Raw genomic sequence first — 14,418 nt, 5'->3', positions numbered from 1 at the left:
TGGCTAAGGGAAAGGTAGTATGAGCCTCTGACTCTCTTCCTTCTGCATAGCCTAATTAAGAAAAGGCCTGGGCAGGGCGCCTGGGTGGCTCAGTCGGTGAAGCGTCTGCCTCTGGCTCAGGTCATGATCTCAGGGTCCTGGGATCGAGCCCCGCATCGGGCTCCCTGCTCCGTGGGTAGCCTGCTTCTCCCTCGCCCTCTGCCCCTCCCCTGGCTCATGCTGTCTCTCTCTCTGTAGCTCTCTGTCTCAAATGAATAAATAATAATCTTTAAAAAAAAAAAAAAAAAGAAGAAGAAGAAGAAGAAAAGGCCTGGGCATCACTCTCTCAGAAGGTCAGGACCTCTTCTTCCATGTGACTCTCTCGACACATGGGTGAATATGAAAGGGTCCAGGACCATGTTTGACACAAAGGCTGCTGGCACTTGCTCCTTGCTTTGGAGTTTCTTAGGTACCCCCTCACCCCTGATTTAGAGCTGTGGGCATAGAGATGTAGAGAACAACCTGGCCAAGCTCACACGGTGAGTAAATGCTGGAGCAGAGATTTGAACCCAGGCCGGTCTCACCTCATTCACTCAAAAATGAATTCCTTTGCGCTGAGTGTGTTTGCACGGGCACTTTGAGTGGGAGCGGAACGAGTAGGACATTTGTCTTCAGACGCATGTCACAGAGGCTCACACAGAGCAGCTTCCGGCCGCTGTTCGGTGCAGCGTCACTCAGACGTTTCCAAAGCTGCCCCATAATCATCCGTAAACCTTGTTTATAATAAACTAATTTCAACCCTTTCAGCGTGAAGGCCGAACCCTTCATCATCTTCTCTCTTCTTTCCCAGCAAAACCCCAATCTTCTTTCTTCTTTGGAGCCGGAAAGACCTAATTCATGCTTTCACTAAATTCCCTGAAAAGGGAATTTTACCAACAGGTAAAATAATGATCGCTTCCAGTGGGTAAAATGATCAGCAAGGGGATGAATGCCATTGGAAATCATTTCTGTGGTTAATGGTATTGTTATGTTCCCAGCAGAGCCCTTTGGAGATAAAGGACTTTTTTTTTTTTTCCTGATGTCATCTCCTTCGGCAACCACTCAGGGGTGGGTGGGAAGAAGCACTTTCCGTCTGAAGCTCTTTTTTTCCGTCTTTCAGGAGAAAGCAAAGCAAGAGGAGCCCACCCTTCTAGTGGTTTCTGGAGAAGAGAAGAGTACAACCAAACCAAAAGAAGCTGACAAAAAGAAGCTGAAAAAAGACAGTGCAGGTTGGCACATCCTCACCCTCATTCAGAAACATGTATGATGGGCTTAATTGCTGTGTGAGAGGAGCTATAGAATATGATTTACCTAGGCTGCTGTCTGTCCCTGGTACCCTCTGAGAGCTTTCAGTTTAAGATGCATATCAAAGGGGTCCAGCTTCCTCCATCTAAACTGCCCGACTCATACCATTGCCACGTGTGTGGGATCAAGGTAAAAGATTATGCCTGGATCGCTATTTTGTCGAAATGAATTTCCAACCAGAGAGGTGTGTAGCTCTTGCTTGTTTGTAAGCTTGTTTAATCCTCTCTAAGGCTAAGGTATATCTGAGGGTGGCCAATGAGTCCCCCTTCAGTGTCCCCTGAACACCAGAACCAGACAATAATAACAGAATTAGCTCACAACTAGTTTTTTAAGGTTGCTCTTCTCTTCCAGTAGAGAGAAAAAGGTCTTATGATAACAGTGAGACCAGTTCCCATATCCACAGGCGAAGTGGGCTTGGGCAGCTGTAGACACATGTCCTTGGCAGCCAACACCTACCAAATCCCCCAAACCACAAATACCACTGGGGTGAAAATCTGGGTGTGTGTGTGTGTGTGTGTGTGTGTGCATGGGGATGTTGGTTCCAGCTGATGGCAACCTAATTTCAAGCAATACTTGATAAAACAAAATTCCAGTTCCACAGTTAAGTTGAGCAGTTATTTCATATTTTTTTTGCCACAAAGGATTTCACATGTGGGTTCAAAAAAAGGATATCCCTAAACACATTTTTCCATGGAAACTCACAAAACCACAAAACTGTCCCGAAACATACACACACACACACACACACACACAGAAGAAAACGAAATGAAATTTAAATTTTTCTTTTTAATCTTCTTCTCTTATTGTTTTTAATAGCTGTCCCTTTTACACACGGAGGATAGAACAGATCTGGTGTCCGTGGGGGCAGATACTTGGGTTTTCCATAAATGGGAGTGGTTTGGAGTACAGCCAGCTACGCCCATTGCCCTGTCGCTGGATAGGAAACCACTAGATGGAGGTCGGGGATGCACTGGATGATGAGGCAGAGAAGGCAGCGATCCTTCCCCCCCGGGGGGGTGGGGGTGGGTGGTGGTGATCAAACTGAGTCCCTCAGCAAAAGTACTAGAGAGGAGAGGGGCACTCTGTGTCACCGCTGCCTTGCATTTGACCTGAAGGCTGTATGGACTTATGTCATTGTTAAGGCTTTCCAAGAATGGCTTTGCTTGTATATTACATCAGATTCGTTTAATACAAGAGAGTAAAAAGCAAAAGAAAAGGGGGCCACAATCTTACCTCCCAGATAACCCCCCCGTTGACACCTTTCTAAAAAGTAAAACAATGCCTGCACACGATGTGAAAATTAAATAGAATCAAGTAAAAAATATAAATACTAATTAGAAAGTAAAATTCCCCTTTGTCCGGCCCCAGTCAGTTTCCTAAAGGGTAATCGTTGTTACAGGTTCAAAAACGGCCTTTTTTTTTTTTTTTTAAGATTTTTATTTATTTATTTGACACAGAGAGCGACAGCGAGAGAGGGAACACAAGCAGGGGGAGTGAGAGAGGGAGAAGCAGGCTTCCCACCGAGCAGGGAGCCCGATGCGGGGCTCAATCCCAGGACCCTGGGATCATGACCTGAGCCGGAGGCAGACGCTTAAGGACTGAGCCACCAATCGCCCCCCAAAACGGCCTTTTAACGTGTCTCACGGCTAACGGTGGACCAGACTACTGATTTGCTGTCAATGAGCCGACCTTGTAATCGGTTCGTAAAATTGGGATTACACTTGGATTTAAACATTTCCAACTGCAGAGGCTAATAGTGACCAAGTCGCCAGCTCTCTTCTGAATAGTTGCTTCGTTATACCGAGGAAGTCAGTAGTGAATAGGTACCCACGGGGCTCCGGGGCAGAATCCTCTTATTTTAGGAAGTTCGAGGCATGCATATTTTTTTCTTTTCCTTATTTCTGTTGGGTACAGGTGTCTCAAGCCTGAAGCAGAGCAAGAGAACTGAAATTTCTGATAAGACAGCAGACCAGGCTGCTGGAGCGGACGCTGCGGGGAGTCAGAGCTCCCCATTGTCAGCGGCGCGCGGAAGACATCTCCCCAAAAAAGGATCAAGTGCTTCGGGATTGAGTGAGTGTGCGCCCACAGGAAGAAGCCTTAAGCAGTCCATTCGAGGGCTTGGCCTAGCTGAGAGGGCTGGGTCCCCGCCTGCCGAGAAGCCTGCCACAGAGTGTCTTCTCTGGAACCTGTCTCTGGAGCGCCGAGTCAGGGAGCCGCCCACCACTCCGCAGGCAGAACGCGCTGCCCCTCAGGAGCTGCTTCCAGACCAAGATGGCAAGGGAAAGAGAAAGGCTGGGGCAGATGTGGACGCCGGAAAAGGCCCGGCGTCCCAGGCTGTACCCGAAGACACGGCACAGTCCGTGGTCGGTGGCCCGTCGCCGTGCCATGAAGATGGGGCCTCCGGAGGCCAGCGGCCAGAAGCCAGAGCTGCTCGTTCATCCGCGGCGGAAGGCCCTTCTCCAACCCCGGACGATGTCCTCTTCTCAGGGGCCATGGGGGCTCAAGTGTTCACGGGTCCTTCTCAGATGCAGTCTGAAGGGGAAGACGCTTTCAGCTTTGATGTGCAAGCGAGCAACTTGAAAATGGCGTCAGTGCAAGATACCCCCGCTGTCTGCAGAGAGAAGTCTCCCGGAAACGTCCTCCCGGCCTTCGCCGCGAGCCTTTCAGGTCCGGCAAGTGCTTTGGCCGAGGGAGGCAGGTGTGCGGAGAGGCTGCCTTCCAGAAGCCTCGCCTGGCCGGCTGAAGAAGCGTCCTCGGAGCCAGAGGGTGCTTCCGAGGAGGAGAGCGGTTCGGGGCAGCAGCTGCTTCCCAGGCCTTCTTTGCAGTCCCCGGGGAAGCCTGCCGATGAGCGACAAGTCTCCACCGAGTCGCAAAGCTCGGCCGCGCGAGCCAGCGGCCCTGAGCTGCAGCTGGCTGCGGGCTACTCTCCGCGGGCCTTCCGGAAGCCGGCGGCGGGAGCAGCGGCCTCGGATCCCCCGAGGGCGTCGGCGGCGGAGAGCGGGGCGCAGCGGCTGCTGGCTCCCACACACCCCTCCCAGGCCTTGGGGAAGCCTGACGGTGACCAAGAGGCCCCAGGCTCAAAAAGTTCTGGGGGCTCGGGCAGTTCTGACGAGCGGCTGACGCCCACCTGTGCCGCGCAGGCCTTGCAGGGGCCCGAGGACAAAGGCCGCACAGACCCCCACGTGGAGGGGCACGTGGAGAAGCAGCACAGCAGTGCGGGCGCCTGGAGCAGCTCCGAGCAGGACGTGCCTCCCAGGCCCCCTTCCCAGGCCTCGGGGCAGCCCGCAGACCAACAGCACGGCGCCTCGGCTGCGAAGCACCTCCCCGAGGAGTGGGGGGTGTCCGTGGGGCGGCTCGCTCTGGCCTTTTCGAGGCCGATTCTTCAGCAGCAAGCGTCCTCGGGGTCGGCGAGGCCCCCGGGCCCTCCCCGGGGCAGCCCCGCGGAGCCGGCGCCCGCCTGGCAGCCCGTCCAGTCCTGGCGGAGCCCTCAGGCCGAGCAGCAGGGCCCCGCCGTGCGGTGGGCCATTGCTCTGGAGCCGCCGCCGCCGCCCAGAATCTCGTCTAAGCGCCTGCTGAGGCCTCGGCCTGAGCAAGCCGTCTGCAAAGGCCCAGAAATGGCTGCCGCCGTCGGGGTGACTTCCGTGGACCTGCTGCTGCTGCTGCCGCCGCTGCCGCCGCCGCCGCCCCCGAGACCGCATTCTCGGCCGCCGCTGGACCCCATCGCCGAGCAGGCGACCCAGGAGGACCCCGAGTCCCCGGCTGTGGAGGGGAGCATCTCGGTGGAGCTGCCGCCGCCCCGCCAGGCGGTCGTGAGACCCGTCATTGAGCAGCAAGGGTGCCTGGGTGCCGAAGGCGCTGTGGTCGAAAAGAACGTCCCTGGGCAGCCGCCGCCGCTGCCCGGATATCATGCTCAGCTCCCGACGCGCCCTCTGGTCCCGCCACCGGCCTCTGCCAGTCCCGAAAGCCCGGCAGCTTCTGCGGAGCCTCTGCCTCTCAAAGTGCTTGCCCAGGCCTCGATGAAGCCCGGAGTGGAACCGAATGTGTCCTCGGGTCCGGAGGGCGTCGCCGCGGAGAAGGTCATTTCAGTGGAGCTGCCGCTCCCCCCGGATTCTGCTGCGTCCTGGACAAATCCTAAGGCCCCGCAAGCATCCGAGACGGCTGTCGGGGAGGGCCCGTCCGTGGAGCCACCGCCCAGAGGCCCCTCCCAGCCCTCGGTGAGGCCGAAAGTCCAGCCGCAGCCCCGCCCGCTGGCCGCGGTGGGCGCTTCGGCTGCCACCGCCCGGCCCGCCCTGGGTCCCGCCCTGGGTCCCGCCCTGGGTCCCGCCCTGGGTCCCGCCCTCGGCCCCGCCCTGGGTCCCGCCCTCGGCCCCGCCCTGGCGCCGGGCCCGGCGTCCCCCAGAAGCGTCTACCAGTCCTGGCTGAGCTCCTCAGGCGAGCGCGGGGGCTCTGTGAGCGCCCAGAGCGCTGCTCTGGAGTGGGGCATTTCTCTGGAGCCGCTGCCCCCGCCGCCCCCGCCGCCTCCGCTGCCCCCGCTGCCTCCCAGAAAGCCGTCTCAGAACCCGAGGAGGCAGGGAGGGGAGCGAGCAGCCTCCCGGCGGTCGGCGAGCGCTCCTCCAGGATGGGACGCTCCTCCAGCCCCGGGCGCCCCCGCCGCCGCCGCCGCCGCGCCGAAGCCTCCCAGATGCGCTTTCCAGTCCCGGGGGAACGCAAGAGCCAAGCAGCCCGTCTCCGAGGCTCTGGAGGGCGCCGAGGCCCTGAGGATCATGACTATGGAGCAGCGGCACTCTCTCCGAAGGTCTTCTCAGGCCCTGAGCGCAGCAGTGGTCAAGCCCCCGGCCTCCGCGGCTCCAGAAAGGGCTGCCACCCAGGGGGGTGCTTCTGCAGAGCCGCTGCCTTCCAGGCAGCCTTCCCAGTCCCCTGGGAGATGCAAAGGGCAGCAAGTGTCGTCCAGCTGTGAGAGCGCTCCTGCCGAGGTGGCCGTGTCTGGGAAGCCAGTGCCTTGCACGTATCCTACCCAGGTCTCATCCAGGTCCAAGGTTCAGGAGATGTCCTCCCGTCTAGAGAATACGGCTGCCGAAGGAGGCTCGGCTAAGAAACCGCCGGTGCCCAGGCATCCTTCCCAGTCGTTTGTGAAGTTTATGGCAGAACAAGTCTTTTCCGAGAGCCCTGCCGGTCCTGCATCTGCGAATCAACTTTCCAAAGCTCCGTTGAGGTCTAAAGTCCAGTACCCAGCTTTCTCGGGCCCAAAGGATGCCGGGACCGAGGGAGGCATCTCGTCGAAGCTGCTGCCGACAGCACGCCCTTTACAGCCCCCGGGGGGCCCTGAAGGCCCCAAAGCAGTTCTCCCACATTCAGAGAGTGCCCCCGCGAAGCCCAAGCAGAGCAGTTACAAGGAGCCGCTGCCCCCGGGACACCTGTCCCCGGCACCGGCGAGCTTCGTGAAGCTCGCGTCCCGGGAAGTCTCCTCCCTGCTCTCTCAGGGCTCTCCTGAAATACAGAAGCGCTCTGAAGAATGGCTGCCTTCCAGAGGCCTTCCCCAGGCCACGGAGGGGGCCGAATTGCAGCCCCAGCTTTTCTCCCCAGGCCCCGCCAGTGCCCCTGCAGGTTGGAGCAGGTCTGAGGAGTGCTGGCCTCCGCAGCCTGGACACACACCCCAGGCACCGGCCGAGCCCGAATGTCCGCCCCAGGTCCGGCCGGGTTCGGTGAGGGCTGCCGCCGAGGGCCCCCTCTCTGAGAGCCGCCCCGCCAGCCGGGCCCCACCAAGAGGCCCGGCTTCTCTAAGCAAGACCAAGAAACATCGCCAAGGCCCTGAAGACCTCATTAAGAATAGCCTGCCTCCCGCTACCAAACCCATGAAGCTCAGCATGGCTCCTACCAGGCAGGCATCCACTGCCGGCGGCACTTACCCCAAGGGGGAAGGTCTCGAGAGCGGCCATCAAAGTAACATCCATGCAGACGAATCCACCAGTGGGTCTGGTGTTGAAACCCTTTTTGGAGTTCGCCTGAGAAAAGTCCCTTCCTTGAAGCACAAGAGTGAGACACAAGATGACCTTACTGAGCTTTCTTCGCTCTCCTTGGGCCCGGTTTCATCTTCCACATGTAAAGAACATCGAATCAGAAGAAGCGTTTCCCAGGGGCTCCTGGGCAGCGCAGAGAACCCCGCCACAGCATCTGACATGGCGGAGAAGCAACAGAGCAGGCCCAAATCCGAAAGCATGGCCAAGAAGCAACCTGTTTACAAGGTCCCAGGTGAGACTTCCTCTTTCCAGAGGGCAAGGAGGTACCAAGTGGAGGGAAGAACTAGAAATCAAAGTCTTGAATGGGACAGGAAGTCTGCTCCAGCCTTGCCTGCTGAGTTGTTGCTTTGATAGGGCTGGCTTGTGGATTTTAGGAGCAGGATGATGCCCCATTCTGGCTTACTGGATCTGGAGATGGTTAATTTTGAGTCTTCCCTGTCCCAGGGACATCCATCCATCCACATTCTGTGATGGACACACGACCATCTGCCTATTCCTTCTGCGCACCTTCCCTTTGGATGGAATTTTATACCTTTCTCAAAATACTTCGACACATATGCTCTCCACCCTCCTCCCACGACATCATGTGGGTTTTAAAAGCCAGCTCATTAGTAGAGCATTACGTTCAGACTCGCAGCTTGAAATCTTAATTTACTGTAAATGCTTATACTTCCAAAGCTGCTTCCCACACCTGAAATGTCTAAGAATCCAGAGCTAGGTGATCTTTTGAGCACCGATCTCTCTCAAAGCCTTTGTACCTTCACCCTGACCAACCCTGGTCTTCACGCCTAGAACCACGCCCATGTAACCACGCACTTGCACGAGGGAATATGTAGTGTCGATATAAGATACTCCTTGGACTTCAAGGAATGCCATCAGTAGCCTGAGCCTCTGGCTTCCTGGGGGTTTTCCCAGCCCACCTGGTCACCCTGGTCCTACCCTGATTTGGGGATACGAAGAGGGATGGACGAGGGAGGCCGAGGGACCAGTAAGAGGATGGTACGCAAATTCTGATCTACACAAGGAGCTCTTGCCTTGCCAGGTTGTGGGGATGGCATCAAAGAAGGGGGCCCTTTTCGATGGGATCTCTGTTCATTTTCATCTGGCAATTAACAAGGATGCCATCTGGTACATTAGTGTGGGTAGGCCCCAGCCTGGCTCGAGACCCTGCCTGCCTCACTTCAGTTCTAACCACTTTCCTTCCTTTCTCAGGAAAGGCTCTTGGTCGACAGTCAGATTACGCCGCCTCAGAGCCAGCTTGGATAACCATGGTAAAGCAGAGGCAGACGAGCTCCCAGGCCCACGTTCCTAAGAAAGAGGCAAAAACCAAGAACAAAGCTGGAGCCAAGCCTGAGGCCAAAGAGCCTAGACGTTGGGGAGAACCTGCGGCAGCCCACAAAACCCTCCAGAAGGTCACTAGAGTTGGTTGACTAAGCTTGCGTCGGGAACTCTGTCAAGCCTGCAGCTCCCCACCTCTTTGGGTGCACTAATCAAGGCAGGGGGACTCTTTGGGGGAAGAGTCGTGCCTGGTACTCAGACAATAACGTGCCTGGCTTTATGCTCTGAAAGGGTTTGTGGAAAGTAATGAGTAGGAGAAGGTTCCGTAAATCAAACCCTGTCCTGAATATTCTAGAGCAGGATTCCATGAAATCGGTTGAGCAGTGAGGAATAAGTTATAGAAAAAACCCCCAAAGGTAACCACTGGGGTGAGAATTGAGTAACTATCCTTACAGGCATTTTATGCCTACGAATATATGTATGTATTGAAGAAGATATAAAGGGAATCAAACTATACATACTATTTTTCATTTGACATCTCATCTCTGGGCACCTGTTCATATCATCCATAACGATTGACCTTATAAAGGTAATGCTTGATATTTGGGGCTTTGCATATTGGTTGGCTTTGGTGTGGCCCCTGCCTACAGGTGAGAAGCCAAGTTACGTGATGAACTAGACTAACGGTCCCACCTGTGGATCAGGGATGACGGGATGGTGTCTTGCTTTCAACGTCCCATTTGCGATGTCTTCGGAGGTGCTGGAATGAGAGCCCCTCTTGTCAAAACCACAGAACACTGACCTAAGAAAGCATATCACATTTACATACCAAGAGATATGTCTAAGTGCCTGTATTGTTGGCTGCTTACTGTAACTGTCGAGGGATCACATTAGGATCTGCTTAACTCTACTTGAAAGATTTTTTCATTTTCATCATTAGTATTTTTATGGGAGCAGGAGATACAGGGGCAAAGCACACCTTGTTAAAGCTTTCGTCAGGGGCAAATGCACCAGGGTATATAAACTCAGTAATTTAGACCAGTTGTGGCGAGGTGCATTTGAAAAGCTTAAACTGTACAATTCTGGAAGGACCTGTAGCTACGTCTCTTTCTGGTGGAAGGAGTGCAAGTCAGAGGTCAACAGTTTTGCTAAGTGAGATCCTGTGGAACTCACTTCAACTCCTTGATAAGATTTGTTCGTAACCTCCACATTCTGGTAGCTTGTTTTTAAGTGTTGGTAGTGCATTAGGGAAAAGGTTGTTCTCAGGTTAAATAATTATGTTAACCTGTTTACACTATTTGTATGATTTGATGGCCTTTTCTTCCAGATCTCAAAGGTGATAAACTTGAACCAGCTGAGGTTTTGTGAACCTAAATTCTGAGCCAAGTTCCTCTCAGTGCTATTTCCTTCCCTCTCTCTCTCTCTTTCCTCTTGACTAATGTGGAACTCTAATAGCCAGGACAGGGCTTGCCCCTTGTGGTTTTCTGAATAAGTAATTCACTCTTCTCCACGTCAGGACTTAACAAGCTTTTTGTTTTCATTTTTGTATTAAAGGGAGCAGGCCTTGCAAGTGAAAACCAACCCAGAAAGACTTTTACTTCCGATGTCAATAAACCAGAGAAGATGGCACAGAAGAAGCTACCTAAGTCTACCAAAGCAGGTAAAAACAGCTCCCCTCCCCCAAAAGTCCTGGCAGCATATTGGGAAACTTTTGCTGTTTCCATCTCAGGCAACACATGTCTTTCGCCACCCCCTCCTCCGCCCCACATCAGCCTCATGCTTCACGTGGCTCTTCCATTGGGTACAGATATTAGCTTGTTTCAGGAAAATCCAATTGTGAAGACCACTCTGAGTCCAGTGTGTGACTTCCCAAGGGCCTCCCAGTTTTCTGCCTTGTCGAGGAAGCTGTTATAGGCACAGAGTTGTGATCACTCACTAAAATGTCCCCGTGACTGCGAGTCCAGAGGAGAGCACTGAGCTCCTTTCCAGCTCATAGCAAAGCAGTACTTTCTCACCTTCTACAGTCCCAGGGACACTTTAAAAAATCCACTGTACAGGTCCAGTGGTGTCGAATCGTTTCTTTTCGCTATTTCAAAGGCTTGCTTCTCCACCTTCTGAGCAGGGTGTGGGAGGTGGGGAGATGTTGAAAGCCGAGCGAACACCAGGCTGTGATAGAATAGAATGTGGTCTCACTAGTAGAGGTATGTGCCAGAGGGATTTTCTTTTCAGCAGGAGCAGGGTGAGGGGAGGGTGGGTTTGCACTGAATCATCTTTGTCCTCTCCCTTTGTCCCCTTCATGAAGAAATTAGACTAGGAACTTAGGAAGCCACGGTCTGGCCACGAAATCGTGGCACCTGACCTGCTGATAGCTATTAATAATCTCATGGGTACTCTACTCCTGTCAGATGGTTCTCAGCTCTGTGCCTTAGAATTACCTGGCGAGCTTTTGAAACATTTACAAAAGTACAGATGGCCCTGCTCCATTGCTAAAGATTCTAATTCTGTTAGTTCAGGAAATAGTGTGGGCATTGGTGTTTTTATTTAAAGATCTATTTATTTATTTTGGAGATGGAGGGGAGGGGCAGAGGGAGGGAGAGAGAATCTTAAGCAGGCTCTGAGCGTGGAGCCTGATATGGGGCTCGATCGCACGACCCTGAGATCAGGACCTGAGCTGAAGTCAAGCGTCAGATGCTTCACCAACTGAGCCACGCAGGTGCCCCTGGGCACTGGTATTTTTAAAAAGAGCTCTAGCTGGGTGGCTGGGTGTCTCAGTTGGTTGGGCGTCTGCCTTCGGCTTGGGTCATGGTCCCAGGGTTCTGGGATCGAGCCCCACTTCGGGCTCCCTGCTTCTCCCTCTGCCTGCTGCTCCCCCTGCTTGTGCTCTTTCTCTCTGTCAAATAAATAAATAAAATCTTTTAAAAAAAAAAAGCTCTAGCTGTGTACCAGCAGTCAGGCTTCTACCTCAAATCTGTGTCTCCTGAATTGCAATTCTAATTGACCAAATAAATGTCTGATTACTTAAATAAAAAGAGAGAGAGAGAGCCCTAGGTGATTCTAATGCATACCCCGCACACTGGTTGAGGTAAAGTCACTGAGTCCATCAGCCATAAAGCAGGATGAAGGAAGCAGTAGAACTAAGGGATAGGGAGGTCGTCTGCTTGGTCAGAGTAGTGGGTACAGTGTTCTTTAGCACAGACTTGTACTGGGTGGATCTACTGAAATCTTATTAGTCATTTCATGTGACACAGATCGGCAAAACAGAAATGATTTGAAATGTAAAAAACTGAATAGATAACATATCGTATGGTTTCCTCCCTGGTCTCAAGTCAAAAGTGTGAGACAGTCTAATAATAACCACCCAGAGCTTGGCCGGTATCTTCTCTTGGGCCTTCCCATGCCCAGGCCCCCGTGGCCATAGCTGTGTAGATTTTATCCCTTCGAGAGACCACCCGTAGCAGGCCCATGCTTGGGCCTTTTAAAAGCCCGAGGAAACCTGAGAGGAGGAGAACTTGTACTGTAGCCCATAAACATCCCTGAGTGTCTCTGGGGCTTCTTACTGCTTGTGTGTTATTTGCTGTGGTTCTCGTAGGATTTGAAGATCGGAAGACAGCTCAAGTGCCCACCGTGGCCAAAGAAAGCAGGCAGTCTTCCACTGTCCCAGCTGTGCTCCACGAGCCGGCCGAACTGGAAGAGCCGGTCTGGTTCTCCCTGGCCAAGAAGAAAGCCAAAGCTTGGAGCCATATAGCCGAAATCATGCAGTAGATAGCTCCTGGGGGGGGCATCAGCATTGCAAATGATCATTGCCCATGGCTGCGTTAACGCCATGTAGCGATTTATTTACTGTAACCACTTTTTATTAAGCAAACGCGCCTTAAAGGCGGAGTTAAAGCCACTAATTATTTGAATGTAACAAATGCCACAGTCACTACCAACATCTGAAAACCCAGCATCTCCTCTCTAAAGACAATGTGGAATGTTTGCACTGCTATATAACTGCCTACGAGGTGGTGGTCATTTCCCTTGTTCAAGTAAATTCATTCGGATGGGAATGGCCAGGTGACTTGGCCCAGGGGTTGGCTTTCAGGTTTCATGAGCCTGGTCAAATGCTTCAGTTCTTTGGTTGCTGCTGCAAGCTTCACAAAGGCCCTGAGAAGACGTGATGGAAGTGAAAATTCTGGGTCTCCAAGAAAAGCTTCGCACAGCCAGTCCTCCAGTTAGCCCTTGCCCTCTGAGACACCGCCCTTGTATCCCTGCCCCCCATGCCTGCAACATACAAAGCTCTCTCTCTGCGCTTGCCCCACATCGCCAGTCTGACAGCAGCGAGCACCTCCCTAGGAGGCAGAACATTTCTTGGGGATCATCGTGCTCCCCTAGATGGCTAGTTCATCAGTGTTTGAGCTCTTGTCCCAATGGCGCTGGGACTCTCTAGTTGCTGAGAAATGTACTGAATGCCATATATATCCTGCTCTTTAAGCACTTAAGACCCTGGGCTCCTGGAGAGCGCTTTTCCCTGGCTCTCGCTTTAAGGCAGAAACCTCCCTGTAGGCCAGTTTCTAGCCTCTTCCCCTCAGCAGCCTCTGTTTCCCACAATTTTAGCCCAAAGCAAGACCACAACCCCAAAGCCATAGAACAATTAACTTTTTGCAAACCGGAAGCCTTAGGCGATCAAACCAGCATAGCTTCTCCCTGCCCTCATTCCTGGAGGCACACACCTCAAAAGTCACTAGACTGGATAGCTCCCCGCACCCGCCGTCCCCAATGAGCCACTCCCCCAAGTCCTTTCCTTCTATGCCAGCTCCCAAACACACCAAACACCAAGGGAGAGCTCCCCTTGGATGTCTGGACAGTACCTAGCTCATTTTCTTAGGAGACCCAGAAGTATCTTCTCGCCGTCCCTCTCACTGTGTCTGCCTCTGTCACCACGGAGCTGCTTTGTTAACACAGGAATGTAAGCCTCAACATCTAACCGTGCCTTTAAATTCTGAGTGGGGTGCTGCCTCGTGCAAAAAAAAATTCATAGAGGCGGTGAGGTGCCAGAGCTAATTTAAGTCCTTGGTGCTTGGTCTTGATGATGATGGTATAACGTGACATTCTACAATCATACGCTGATACGCTGGATTTTGCATTTTCTTTATGAAACATCTATTTTTCCTGATACTGTATTCTTTACCATTCTGATAATGCTAGGTTCTTGATTGATTGAGTTTGATTTCCTTTGTACTTCCATAGTGAACAGTTTATTTAGGTAGCTGCCCTTGACCCAGGTGACCCTGGTAATTAGTCCCTACCCCCTTTCTTTAGGGTGGACCACTATTAGTTTTTTCTCACTCTGAGAGCTCTCCATTAATAATTTCTTTTCCACAGTTAACAAAACTCTGTTTTTAAGTAAAGAGATTAAGTTTTTTTAATGCCTAGATGCACATTCTGACAAGTTTTCGGCTTCTTTTAGCATTCTCGATTTTTATTATATGTATGCAACGCAAATAAATTCAATAAAGCTTGTTCTGCAGTCTGTCTTTGTCACATGCGGAGGGAAGTCTAATAAGATATTGATAACTCCGACCTGAGGGTTGTCAGAGAAGCAAGAAGTTAAGAGATGAATACCCACCATTTGCATCAACATGGATGGAACTTGGGGGGATTATGCTGAGTGAAATGAGTCAAGCCGAGAAAGACAATTATCATATGGTTTCGCTCATATGTGGAACATAAAGAATAGTGCGGAGGACCACAGGGGAAGGGAGGGAAAACTGAAGGCGAAGAAATCAGTGAGGGAGACAAACCATGAGAGACTAGACTC

General features: G+C 52.7%; 1 protein-coding gene across 1 annotated transcript in view; it reads left to right on the top strand.

Moving 5' to 3' along the window:
• KIAA1210 (KIAA1210 ortholog) overlaps window positions 1-14,079 on the top strand; it is a 66,840-nt gene extending 52,761 nt beyond the window's left edge. The window contains 6 exon segments of the mRNA XM_035005570.1: window positions 1,139-1,279; window positions 3,186-7,572; window positions 8,553-8,711; window positions 9,973-9,977; window positions 10,173-10,278; window positions 12,208-14,079. Coding sequence (XP_034861461.1) covers window positions 1,139-1,279; window positions 3,186-7,572; window positions 8,553-8,711; window positions 9,973-9,977; window positions 10,173-10,278; window positions 12,208-12,380 — 4,971 coding nt within the window. The 3' untranslated portion in view covers window positions 12,381-14,079.
• The last annotated feature ends 339 nt before the right edge of the window (window positions 14,080-14,418 follow it).

This window comes from Mirounga leonina, unplaced genomic scaffold, assembly GCF_011800145.1.
Source record: "Mirounga leonina isolate KUSES-001 unplaced genomic scaffold, KU_Mleo_1.0 Mir_101664, whole genome shotgun sequence".
In the NCBI taxonomy this organism is placed as follows: Eukaryota; Metazoa; Chordata; class Mammalia; order Carnivora; family Phocidae; genus Mirounga; species Mirounga leonina.
This window is presented reverse-complemented; position numbering and strand designations above follow the sequence as displayed.